This window comes from Watersipora subatra, chromosome 1, assembly GCF_963576615.1.
Source record: "Watersipora subatra chromosome 1, tzWatSuba1.1, whole genome shotgun sequence".
Taxonomy (NCBI): Eukaryota; Metazoa; Bryozoa; class Gymnolaemata; order Cheilostomatida; family Watersiporidae; genus Watersipora; species Watersipora subatra.
In genome coordinates, this window is record NC_088708.1 from 26,813,628 (window position 1) to 26,828,034 (window position 14,407).

Below are 14,407 nucleotides of genomic sequence, written 5' to 3' on the forward strand. Positions count from 1 at the left end.
TGGAGTTCGAAACTCAGAGTATCTGACATCGCTTTGACCTTCAAGGAGCATGATCAACCTTATTCTGATCTAAAATTCTGCCAAGTTCACTTCCACCTGCAGGAAATAAATTTATTTTCAAAATTGTTTTAGAATTGCTGATGGATTTGATGCTAACTTTTTCATAAAGTTGGAATATAAATATGGGGCAATGAACATATCTTGAGATCCTGGCACAAAAAATATTTGCTCAGAGTAAAAAGTGGCCTGCCAAACAATGTGTTGTTTAAACAGAAATTTTCTACAAACAGTGTGAACATGTTGGGCTAACAGTTTGGAAATTGAGCTGTGAAACAAAAGTTGTGCATGCTGTGGTGTTGAAAAAACCAAACCAGTAATGAAATCCTGCTTAGGGACGGACAAAGCTACTGGAATTGCTTGCTAATAATGATGAAATCTAGTGCAGTATAGCTGCTCAGTGATGAGATGGAGGAACTATTTCACACAACAATAACTTCCGATTTGCCGATTCATAATAATTTAAGAGTAACTGATTCAGATTGAAATGGTAAGAACTTACTATAGCAGGTGCCGTTAACTAGTATATAGCTGTTGCAGCAGTCAAACTTCCTGCAGGGCTGCTGGTGGCTTTTTAGTTTGTATACATCAACATCATAAGCTTGGCGTCTGCCAAAATATTACGGACATCCCTTACTGTTACATTAACATACAATCAATCCTTCACTATTACATCAACAGACAATCAATCCTTTACTATTGCATCAACTTACAATCAATCCTTTACTATTGCATCAACACACAATCAATCCTTTACTATTGCATCAACACACAATCAATCCTTCACTATTACATTACCTTACAATCAATCCTTCACTATTACATTACCTTACAATCAATCCTTTACTATTACATCAACATACAATCAATCCTTTACTATTACATCAACATACAATCAATCCTTTACTATTACATCAACATACAATCAATCCTTTACTATTACATTATTTTACAATCAATCCTTCACTATTACATTAACTTACAATCAATCCTTTACTATTACATCAACATACAATCAATCCTTTACTATTACATCAACGTACAATCAATCCTTTACTATTGCATCAACATACAATCAATCCTTTACTATTACATCAACATACAATCAATTCTTTATTATTGCATCAACATACAATCAATCCTTCACTATTACATCAACATACAATCAATCCTTTACTATTACACCAACATACAATCAATCCTTTACTATTACATCAACATACAATCAATCCTTTACTATTACATCAACATACAATCAATCCTTTACTATTACATCAACATACAATCAATCCTTTACTATTACATCAACATACAATCAATCCTTTACTATTACATCAACATACAATCAATCCTTCACTATTACATCAACATACAATCAATCCTTTACTATTACATCAACATACAATCAATCCTTTACTATTACATCAACATACAATCATTCCCTTACTATTACATGAAATTAATACAAATAATCATATTCAATTTAGGTTTTTTAGGCTGCGAGACACTCAGTAGCCTGATTTTTGGTGCACATCTTATTAACTTCATTGGAAGACATTGTTTAATCGGTGGAATGGTATGTTGGTAGAATCGTCGGACATGCGAACCAACTCACCAAGAGAAACCAGCATGATTCTCACCTAACATCTCACCTAATCTTGATGCTGTTCCTGCTTACGCAATGCGCCCCATTTTGTTATACAATGTTTTTATCAAACCCCTTTTATTGAAGGTTTTCAGCTAGCAAGTCATTGCACAGATTTTTTGTTGTGAGCTTTTCATCATAATCTCTAATATATGTACTCCATTTGAACAGTTTTATACAAAATGTTTCAATTTTTATAATGTCAGGATATTTTTATTTTGGAATTAATAAGTCATTAACAAGGCCATAACCAGCAATAGTACTGCTTCATGCTCAATACTATGAATGGTTCATCTGAAAGGACACTGTACAACTTGAGTATGCCTGTCAATGTACTCTCAGGACCATAGCCCAATCCATCTTACTATTAAATATTGGTATATTATTTTACAAGCATTTTAGTCAAATTGAAACCAGAAGGCCAAAGAGACCAGCCACACCTGGTGTACTGTGTGTAGACTGTGCAGCTACTCCATCCAAAGAGACCACAGTCCATTCTGTAGCTGTGAGTTCCCACAACAGATCTGTAGTTTGTTTGTACACCAACCTTTTCTATGATTTGCACTGGAGATGGTTGGTCAACACAACACAAGTCGGCCTGAGTCATGTTCATTATACTTACCACCTAAAACAATGCAATAACTATTTCTATAGCATATTACCATGATATTTAAATTATAGTTTAATTATTTCACACAGTAGTGGCTGTAATTATAGAGTAATCTAGCAATTTTTGTGTTTTTTATCATCAATAGCATAAAACCACTTTTTTTATTATCTCAAACCATACAGACTACAGTGTATGTGTTTAAGAAGCTTGTTTTGTAGACATTCTTTCCTCCACCAAATGTATACTTAAGAAATACTCTATATTTGCTGGGCACCTTTTATCCTCTGATAGACAATAAAGAATGGCTAACTCAATATTTAGACTCTGCTAATACTCTAAAGGACACAAGTTTACTTTCATACACCAAGGATACACACTTACGCTACATAATTAGGGTACAAACCTACGGTACACACTTGGGGTACACACTTGCGGTACATACCTAGAGGACACGCTTACGGTACACACTTACGGTACACACTTACGGTAAACACTTAGGTATACACTTAGGGTACACACTTACGGTACACACTTAGGTATACACTTAGGGTACACACTTACGGTAAACACTTAGGGTACACACTTACGGTACATACTTTACATACTTACGGTACATACCTAGGGTACACACTTACAGTACATACCTAGGGTACACACTTAGGGTACACACTTACGGTAAACACTTGCGGTAAACACTTAGGGTACACACTTACGGTACACACTTACGGTACACACTTACGGTAAACACTTAGGGTACACACTTACAGTACATACTTAGGGTACACACTTAGGGTACACACTTACGGTACACACTTAGGGTAAACACTTAGGAGACACACTTATGGTACACACTTATGGTATACACTTAGGGTACACACTTAGGGTACACATTTGGGGTACACACTTATAGTATACACTTAGGGGACACACTTACGGTACATACTTTACATACTTACAGTACATACCTAGGGTACACACTTAGGGTACACACTTAGGGAACACACTTACGATACACACTTAGGGTACACACTTAGGGTACACACTTAGGGTACACATTTGGAGTACACACTTATAGTATACACTTAGGGGACACACTTACGATACATACTTTACATACTTACAGTACATACCTAGGGTACACACTTAGGGTACACACTTAGGGAGCACACTTACGATACACACTTAGGGTACACACTTAGGGTACACATTTGGAGTACACACTTATAGTATACACTTAGGGGACACACTTACGATACATACTTTACATACTTACAGTACATACCTAGGGTACACACTTACGGTACACACTTACGGTAAACACTTGTGGTACACACTTACGATACACACTTAGGGTACACACTTAGGGTACACACTTAGGGTACACACTTAGGGTACACATGTATACATAAGCTCAATAGCCGCGTTAAGTATTGTCAAATTTGTCGACGAATATACACGTAAACTTAGTTTTTATTAGATTTGTTGTGCTGATCACCCTCATGCTCTGTTACATTAGAAACCAGGCTGAAGAGGCACGTATCAGTTGATATTTAATATTATTCATGTGCAGAACATTCTTATTTTTTTATTGTTGAGCATCTTGCCATAATTCGTCTGATAAATTCTTTACAAACTATGAATTAATAACAAATAGCACATTTATTTCAAGTTGTTCTATAAATACGACCACCACTGTAGATCACACATGAGCATACCGGAGTTTTAATAAATCATCACTTTATTAATTGAACCAGCAAACAGAGATGTAATTATACTATGAGCATTTTATTTTACAGCAAATCACTACTGATTGATTGTGACAAGAGTGTTCACATCCTTTCTTGTAGGTTTTACTAAAATCTGAGATTCTAACAACTTCAATTTAATATTACACAACTTCATGAGCTTCATCTAACATGCCTTAGATGAAGCTCATTTGAATTCTCAGAAGCCAACTAATGGGTTGTAACACTTTTCAATGGCTACTAGTTATAGCCTGGTTCAGTATTTTTAAATTATACTAGCTGTGCTACCCGGCGTTGCCCGGGTAATAAAAAGGTCTGGACAGAAAATTGATTTGTGTTTAACGTATAACAACATTTACCATTCTAACTTTCAAACTGCATATCATGAGAGAAGTTTTTTGTGTAGTTGAAATAAATTAAGAGAAAAATGAAAACAACTGTAAAGGTTTTAAAACTTTGTCAAACAACTGTAACTTTCAAACTATTAGCCTGGCACATTGTCAATGGAAAATTGCACTAAGCTGCTAGGCTTTTAATGACGGTACTCCATGACATTGCGTCAGCATTGTTGTCCAGCTACAGTTATTCTAATAATAGCGATAGCCGGAATGCAGACAGACATACGACACACGGACATACTTTGAGAAATATATATATAGATCTAGGATGCATAATTGTCATTTGAACATGATAGGCTGTTTGAGGAAGTATTTCTCAAATAATTACCTTAATTATACCAACTAATTCTTTCATGAACCTAATTGATGAAACTGTAAACATAAGAGTCCTAGTGTGGCAGCCAGAGACTGACTCACACCGAGACAAATTGACTTGGCCCAGCTCTGGCCGACGCGGCTTGATGCAGACCTACAGAGAGAGGTGGAGCCTGCCACCTATAAACGGAACAGTCAAGACCCTAGAAACTCAGTGTCAACTTGCACTTTTTTGTGAATGTTTGTTTTGTACAATTTCCAAGTAGACGCAAATACGTTATTCTCGACATGAAACACGCGACATTGTTTCTCTCTGAGTTTAGATAGCGGAGTGGAGCTAGAGAACTAGGAGTACCTTTACACTGGTACCACTACTAAAAGCTTTTTTCTGTATACTTTATGAGCTAAAACAAACAAATTTAACTTATTATTTCAAAGTTTTATAATATGCTAAACAAAATTTAATATTATGGATCTTTGAAGAAAAGCCCAATTCCTCAAAACTCGATTACTTATTCATTTTAATATTTTATTCTTTCTCCATAAATTGATATTATTATCTCCCCGTAGTAACGAGTTGACCCGTACTTTGCATCTGTCAGCTATCATGAACTCGCTCCCAACTGCTACTTTTTATCCTTGAGTCAAACAATTTCATCACCTTAAAAAGTACAACTGAATTATTTGGATTATTACCAATAGGAATATAAACAGTTGTACAGCCCCCAGTACATGTATTTCGTTTACCTTCTTGGTATAAGTAGTTTAACACCAAAGAGTAAGTTCAAGATTGCTCTGTGTTTAGCTCTCTTTTAAAGTCTGTTTACACATGGATTTATGGGAGTCACTATGACAAGTTGGCCAGTAAAATCCTTACAGCAACTGTATGTATCAGCGCATATTGTAACAATTGATAGAATACAGTGTTATCGTTGGTCTGTTTTTAGTTGAAGTTGTCTGGCCTGGCAGAAAGCTTCCATGGTCTCATATTGATATCCACAGTTTATTATAAATAACTATGTCAATCTCTTATTAATAACTGATAACTCTCTATGTTTACAGAGTCTAATCCGGCAACTATTTGAGCAATACTTCCTCAAACAAGTGTTTCTCAAATCAGTTATCAGTTATTAGTAAAAGATCCTCAGTTCAATCCCCACTGCCCGTGGTAGTATGCACCAGGAACTACTTTCAAAAATTGCTAAATTCAAATGTCTCTGGTTATAAGGCAGATTTCAAACCTTCAGCTAATAATATTTTGCTATTACCCTAGATTTATAAACTAGAGTATTCTAGCAAAATAAATTAGTCTCTACTTACAGTAGGAGAGATAACTTCAGTCACAGTGAGGTCTAGAATGCAAGCCAAGTTGCAGACCCATACAAGAAAATTGACAATCTGCATATTTGCAAGGTTGATAAATGAAAGTTTGAACGATTTACTCTTGATCAGAATGACTAGATGTCATTTTAGTTCATGGGAATGAGCACCTGTTGTAAACTTCTGACTACTATGTACTGCAGGGCTATTGATGTCATTTGCTGACTCACCATCAGCAAACTCTACTAGACCTTAAAAAAGCAAATGTAAAACTATACATAGATACAACGATACAAAAACTTTACGTCAATATAAGAACCCCTGAAAAGGGTCAAGGTGGCTGATTAGGGTTGTCTCACCATGTATATTTACTATCTATAGAAGTGAAGGAGGAAAAGGAGACTTCAGTATGAGAGTTTTGGTCTGTGTACCAGCAGTTTGACAACAAAGAGAGCAATAAAGGGTTCTTCCTGTACCCACTGAGAGTTTGGTGTGTGGTGATGAGGCTGTTTCCAGCTATGATTGTGGAGTGTTATTTTGAAAATAGAAAAGGTGATTGCACAGGGAAAACAATTACATGTATCTTTTTAGCTTGTAAAAATGGCATTAATGTTAGATAAACAAGTTATATTAATTAATTTGAATACAAGCGTGAGTTTCTTTGCTAACCCATTTCATACACATAGGACTACCCCTATGGATAGCAGACGACACCATTTTGTATGAAAACTTATTAATACAGAAAGATAGAAGCAGTGCAATGCAGAGTTTAAAATGGAAAAAAATATGAAAACCATGATCAGTAAACATAAGTCCTGCAACGCAATGTTTGTTACAGGTTTGAGTATAATATATTACAGGTTACAGTATAATATTAATCATATTTTATTATAAATTGTTAAATGCAAATATTTAGATGCTGGTATTGTATATATGTATTGTGAATGGCAGGAATTAACATGCTCTTTTGGAGCTGATTGTGAGAAGGCAACTCAAGTCATGCTACTGAAAAGATATTTTTAAGCGGTAAAGGCTTCTTTTAGTTACAGGAACAAAAACATTACATTTCCAAGTGTTCCTACGGTTACTACTTCATGGCAAGTTGGAATATTTGTCAGACAGAAACAGGAATATTACCGATAGACAGTAGCCACTCTAAGCCATTTTTCTATTGCACAAATAATGACATAATACTTGATTCTCTTGTTGTATTTAAATTGCTTATAGTAAATTTCAAAGTTTCTTCACTGTATTATAAGAAAAATGTTTCTTACATATTTTTATAATATTTTTCTTAAATATGTCAATCTCTATGCGATAAGCACAACATGAGGCAACTCTTCCTCACTCTATGGTTCTGTACTGGTAGCCTATGTATCTAGTTCTCATTTGTTCGAATGCTTGTCAAACCTAGGTCTGTATGCGTATTTCTAGTTGCTATAGTATGTTAGCTAATATTCAGAAAACACACCTCAAAATTTTCAGTAGAGAGTACATATCATAGTCACACATTTAAATTGAGATACCAATAACCTATTGCTGATCTCATGCCCATTATTATCTGACAGTCGCCATTAGACCTATTATAGTCTCATCCTAAGAGCAGCCATGGTCTACTCGCTTAAATCACCTGACCAGCCAACAACTGGTTTCAGTTCAACTTCCAAATAAAGACCACAGTTGGTGACAAGAATGACATCAAACCTTAAGTTGCTCTCTGTAACTGTGTATGTGTCCAGTCGTTGGCATTCCCTTGCCATTGGACACAGATGTGTTCAATCAAAATCACTGAGCCATTGTTTGTACAACAATATTCTTAAAAAGACACGCACTGCCTCTGCTTGCAGTTTGCTAAGAAGACGTCACACTCGACATTTGAGGAATTACACACACACACACAGGCTCATCTTAATTTAAACCAACAATAGTCTAAATAGTCTTATGGGAGTTGGCCACTAAAAAACTAAACCTGATGTAGTACTAAACTTCTTTTAGTACTACATTAGTTACCATGGCCCTAGTTATTTCCTAGATACCTAGTATCTACCTCCGCTTCTGTAAATCATGTCTAATTTCATTGTGGAAGTGTGGCAATTGAATGGTAACATTTTATTGAGGTCAGCATACAGAGAAAGGACATTTAGCCATTGACTACATCATTTACAGTTCCCAGTACATCCTTCAGGTCCACATCTCCGAGGCCTGACAGAGAGTCCTTTATGTCACCAACATGTCCGACTACTTGTGACAGCTCACTGTTTGCTAAAATAGAAAATTATGTGAAAGTAAATAAATGCAAATTTATATAGGTTTTTTGTATGACACCAAAGCAAATAAAATTTATGCGCGCTCCTAAAGTAAACAAGATAAAGTTAAAGTACTGACAGTCATGTGACCCACAGATAAACTCTCTAGTATCACAGAGCAATGATAAAAAAACTGCTTTTTATATACTTATAAAACTCTGAACGATATAAAACTCTGATCGGCGAGTAATCTTGATACCGTTGCACTGGAGAAAGAATATAGTCGGTAATTAAAGTGTATTATAAAAGATTGCGGTTTGAGGGGCTAAAACCCATGGCATTTAGCTTACAAGATCAACACTCTACCGCTTGCACTCATCCAAACATATCGATGGTCGATATAATATACGAGGTGTTCAACGACATTAAAAAGCTGTTGCATGAGGAGAGAGTTATAAGAGTGGACTGCCATGGCTCTACATTTTACCTATGGCATATTTAATATAAAAAGCAGAACCATTTCAAGAATACCAGGCAATCTTAAAACTTCCATTTTTCATATGGTATTAGAAACTCCAGAATGCACCTTCACATGCAATAAGAACAACTGCCCTCAATGAACGCTTCACGGACAATTATTGTGAAAGAAGTCTAAAAAGAGCTTTGAAGTTGAAAAGAATTCAGAGCAGCGCCGGCTTACTGCTTGTACTATTTAAAATTTGATGTGCAAATGTTTTCCATAAAATAATTTGGAGTCATTTTTCCAATGCAAGCAGCCCAAACAATCTCGAGAGACTAGTTTTCAGATAAATTTTAAAAGTGCTCTGTTTTGCTGTTGTCTGATGCCATTGCTTACCATAACAAACGTTTTTGACCATGGTGTATCCGTGGCAGCAAGCGTACTTTTTACAAGGCTGTGGATAGGACTTTTTTTGGTAGATGTCATACCTGTAGGACTGCGCTCTGAAGAAAAAAAGCAAGCTCTAGCTATAGTATCATTTCCGTAGAATGTACTCTAGCTATAGTATCGCTTCAGTAGAATGTACTCTAGTTATAGTATTACATCTGTAAAATGTATACTAGCCGTAGTATCACTTCTGTAGAATGTATTCTAGTTATAGTATCAGTTTTGTAGAATGTATTCTAGCTACAGTATCATTTCTGTAAAATATACTCTAGCTATAGTATTACATCTGTAAAATATACTCTAGCTATAGTATCACTTCTGTAGAATGTACTCTAGCTATAGTATTACATCTGTAAAATGTATACTAGCCGTAGTATCACTTCTGTAGAATGTATTCTAGTTATAGTATCAGTTTTGTAGAATGTATTCTAGCTACAGTATCATTTCTGTAAAATATACTCTAGCTATAGTATTACATCTGTAAAATATACTCTAGCTATAGTATCACTTCTGTAGAATATATAGCTTTGTAGTCATGAAATGCAACTGCATAGCTTACACAGTCTTTCCACGGTATCTTGTGCATCTACGCCAACCCCATGTCCCGCATTTGTCAGAATAGCTTTCACTCGCAGTGCCTTGTCTGTAGCGAGTCTGCACACCAGTTTTTTCCACTCTTGTAACAGGAGCTGGTTGGTTTACACAGCATTGGTTATCCTAAAATAGATTCATGTGTGTCAACATCACACTGTGTCTCACCTCCACACTGTGTCTCACCTTTACACTGTGTGTCAAATTTACACTGTGTTTCTCCTTTACACTGTGTCTCACCTTTACCCTGTGTCTCACCTTTACACTGTGTCTCACCTTTACCCTGTGTCTCCCTTTTACCCTGTATCTCACCTTTACTCTGTGTCTCATCTTTACACTGTCACAGTGTCTCTCCTTTACACTGTGTCTCACCTTTACACTGTGTTTCTCCTTTACACTGCGTCTCACCTTTACACTGTGTCTCATCTTTACACTGTCACAGTGTCTCTCCTTTACACTGTGTTTCTCCTTTACACTGTGTCTCACCTTTACACAGCATGTCTCTCATTCCCCTGCGCCGTATCTCCCTTTTGCACAATATTCTCACTTTACACTTTACTTGCCCAAACAAACTGTCTGGCTTTTACCCGCACAACTTGTCATACCATAGTAACATGTTTCACCTTTATTCAATATCTTACCTTCACACTGAGGGTGAATGCTACACAAACACATGAAAAGATTGCAAGAGTTAGGAAATGCATGCTGCAGCTGAGACTGACACGAGCCGAATGACACCAAATCTGTTTCTTTAGAGAAAGTGTGAATGTGGTTGGAGATAATGTCTTCAGCCAGCTGCTGTCGATAAGGATGCTTAAGCCGCCGCCATACTGACTATTGTAGTATTTTAATCCAAAATAAAAACAAAACCACACTGATAAATGCAGTTAGTGAATAAATAAGCAAATACAAGGAATTTAAAAAAATGCTGTTACAATCTGCTACACATTAGATGTTTCAACTTTGCAAATTTCTATTGATGTATGTGTTGATGGATGTGTTGATGTATTGTTGCTATAGTCTCTTGTTGCTATAGTCTCTTGTTGCTATAGTCTCTTGTTGATATAGTCTCTTGTTGATATAGTCTCTTGTTGCTATAGTCTCTTGTTGATATAGTCTCTTGTTAATATAGTCTCTTGTTGCTATAGTCTCTTGTTGCTATAGTCTCTTGTTGCTATAGTCTCTTGTTGCTATAGTCTCTTGTTGCTATAGTCTCTTGTTGATATAGTCTCTTGTTGCTATAGTCTCTTGTTGATATAGTCTCTTGTTAATATAGTCTCTTGTTGCTATAGTCTCTTGTTGCTATAGTCTCTTGTTGCTATAGTCTCTTGTTAATATAGTCTCTTGTTGCTATAGTCTCTTGTTGATATAGTCTCTTGTTGCTATAATCTCTTCGGTTATAGTTTTTTTTTGTTAATCTGAAATTTTTGTGTATTCTACAATGCCGAAAGCTTTGGTATGGTGCTTATTCACCAAACTATTTCATTCAGCTTACTAGCTTGTTTGAGTTTTCCATCACATTCATCATGATATAGTTGGACGAGCTGTAGCTTCAACTTTATGTACAAAGAGATTTATATATCTTTTGTAGGTGTGAGAAATTATGGCAAACGCAAAGGATAGGAATCAGATCTCGAAATCTCTTTCAGTTGGTTCAGCATCTCTTCCAGTTGGTTCTTGCTCGAAATCCACTTTTCAAGGCTGTCAATTTATTTTCCAGGAAGTATATTGAAGAGGCCAACTTTATGAATTTGATACCATGATAACACTGCCTGAACTACATTAGCTGTAGGACTTCATGACTAAGGTAACACTGTGTAACAGGTGGAGAGAATCCTACATGTAAATGGGAAAATATAAGGAAAGTTTTTAACTCATCTATTCATACAGTGTAGTCTAATACAGACCAGCCACTGCCCACTGTCTACCATATTTATAGTATTTAATGTTGGTGTCAGCACAGTGCTAATTCCTACCTAGCATTAATTTCTCATTCCGTTAGTCATCATCTTTGTGTAGTTGAAGGTCTAACACAGGAATGGCCAAAAAACATTGATGATGTTCTGGTTTAACAATGTCAGAAACACTATAAAACATACATAGCGTATACTTTTCATTTCTTTGTCTCGCAAAGAAAATGTCATTGTCTGTTTACTTCCTCTATAAGGATTTCAGAGTCTTGTCCCTGAACTGACTTTGTTATCAACCTCGCTTGTCATCTTGCATTTTCCAGGTTGTCACCAGAAATCGTGTTGCCTTTCTTACTACTATTATTATTATTATTGTTTCAAACGTTTACACTTTTACAGATATTACCCTTACGCTGTTTTTGCAACTGCATCATCCTTGTCCTCTTTCTCATCTTTACATCACACTCTACCTTAACAAAACTGTCTGTCACCACATGCTTTTCCCGTGCGAGTTGTCTTACCTTAGCAATATGTTTTACTTTTATACAATATCTTACCTTCACACTGAGGGCAAGGTCTACGTAAATACATGAAAAAATTGCGAAAGTTAGAAAATGCATGTTGCAGCCGGGACCAGATTAAGCACAATGACTTCAATTTTATTTCTGTTTAGGGAACAAGCATGTGGTCGAGGATTAAGTCTGCGGCTGCTGTTGATAAGGATGCTTAAGCTGCCGCCACTCTGACTGCCATATGGTGAAACCAAAGCTAAGATAAAGGGATAGAGAAGCCCTGAATCTCCTCTTTTTGCTTCTATTCTCTCAGTCTTTGTCTGTGATTGAAGTACAACATGAAGGTTTATGCTTTTTCTTTTTAAGAGCAGTATTATAAACATTAGAAGGTTGTGCTATGGTCCACAGGTGTATTAAAAGGTTGCGCTATGGTCCACAGGTGTATTAGAAAGTTGTGCTATGGTCCACAGGTGTATTAGAAGGTTGTGCTATGGTCCACAGGTGTATTAGAAGGTTGTGCTATGGTCCACATGTGTATTAGAAGGTTGTGCTATGGTCCACAAGTGTATTAGAAGGTTGTGCTATGGTCCACAGGTGTATTAGAAGGTTGTGCTATGGTCCACAGGTGTATTAGAAGGTTGTGCTATGGTCCACAGGTGTATTAGAAAGTTGTGCTATGGTCCACAGGTGTATTAGAAGGTTGTGCTATGGTCCACAGGTGTATTAGAAGGAGTATTAATACGCTCATCTAAAAAATAATTATAATGATAAAAAGAGAGATTCAAGAAACCTGATGATTAGTTGGTTGAAAATCATTAAGACTTCTGGTCATATCTTTACAAGCACCCTATTCATGTATATTTGTCAATGTATATTGTGTTCTCATGGTACAAGTTGTACGATGAGAACAGAATATTCACTTTCGTTAACTTTCAGTTACCTAGAGTGATGGTGCTATTGAGCTGATTTGAGTAGTTTATATTATGCTGGTTTATATATAACAATTACAAATAACTTGTTTTTAAATATTTTGCTGTCAATGTTGGAAAAAACTACAGGTTTTTGAATCCTGCATAAACTATGTTCAGAATATTTGTAATTATCCTTCAACATATGACACACATCGTTTTCTATTTTCTAACACCGACATACTTCATCCATCATTACATGTTTTAGTTTATGAACTTTCTGTTACAACAACCTACAATTCACTTTCCCAACTTATTTACAATACTTTTAAAATATCAACTTTTAAAACACTTTTGTTCAACTCACTCAATAATTCCTGATTTCTCTCTTTTCATTTTTTTTCCTTTTGACATGCAATGAAAAATATAATTTTGTTTATAATTACCATTGCCAATATACAAACTATACATACATGTGATCAGCTCAACTTACTTATGAGGAAAGATGGAATAGATGTATAATTCTTGTGTTTGTGCTATCTGTAGATGATACAACCACAGCAAATAGCTACCAACGGCGCAACTGTAATGAGTTCAGTCTACCTTGTAGTTACAGTAAAAAACACATACAGTGTGTTAACATTCCTAAAGCAATATAGTACACAACCACAATCACTGATAGTGTACTAAGGTAGAGAGACGAAGTATAGTACACAACCACAACCACTGATAGTATACTAGGGTAGAGAGAATAAGTATAGTACACAACCACAATCACTGATAGTATACTAAGGTAGAGAGAAGAAGTATAGTACACAACCACAATCACTAATAGTATACTAAGGTAGAGAGAAGAAGTATAGTACACAACCACAATCACTAATAGTATACTAAGGTAGAGAGACGAAGTATAGTACACAACAACAATCACTGATAGTATACTAAGGTAGAGAGAAGAAGTATAGTACACAACCACAATCACTGATAGTATACTAAGGTAGAGAGAAGAAGTATAGTACACAACCACAATCACTGATAGTATACTATGGTAAAGAGAAGAAGTATAGTACACAACCACAATCACTGATAGTGTACTAAGGTAGAGAGAAGAAGTATAGTACACAACCACAATCACTGATAGTATACTAAGGTAGAGAGAAGAAGTATAGTACACAACCACAATCACTGATAGTATACTAAGGTAGAGAGAAGAAGTATAGTACACAACCACAATCCCTGATAG

General features: G+C 35.8%; 1 protein-coding gene and 1 long non-coding RNA gene across 2 annotated transcripts; both read right to left on the reverse strand.

Annotated features, from left to right (window-relative positions):
• Positions 1-70: 70 nt before the first annotated feature.
• Positions 71-2,322, reverse strand: LOC137385467 (uncharacterized). The gene is made up of 3 exons (XR_010977776.1): positions 2,143-2,322; positions 560-666; positions 71-96 (listed from the first exon to the last, which is right to left on the reverse strand). It is a non-coding gene; the product is annotated as an uncharacterized lncRNA (long non-coding RNA).
• A 5,908-nt stretch (positions 2,323-8,230) lies between these two features.
• LOC137385679 (uncharacterized) lies at positions 8,231-10,552 on the reverse strand. Its single transcript, XM_068072205.1, has 4 exons — positions 10,476-10,552; positions 9,803-9,960; positions 9,193-9,299; positions 8,231-8,352 (listed from the first exon to the last, which is right to left on the reverse strand). Exons 1-4 carry the CDS (start codon positions 10,536-10,538, stop codon positions 8,231-8,233), a joined length of 450 nt encoding a protein of 149 aa, XP_067928306.1. The 5' UTR covers positions 10,539-10,552.
• Positions 10,553-14,407: the final 3,855 nt, after the last annotated feature.

Excerpts from the sequence above, each read along its gene's own strand:
- LOC137385679 (XM_068072205.1), bottom strand. The coding sequence starts at position 10,538 with ATGCATTTCCTAACTCTTGCAATCTTTTCATGTGTTTGTGTAGCATTC. Across the intron at positions 9,961-10,475 it reads CATTCACCCTCAGTGTGAAG|GATAACCAATGCTGTGTAAA; the intron begins GTAAGATATTGA and ends AATCTATTTTAG. Across the intron at positions 9,300-9,802 it reads AGATACCGTGGAAAGACTGT|AGCGCAGTCCTACAGGTATG; the intron begins GTAAGCTATGCA and ends TTTTTTCTTCAG.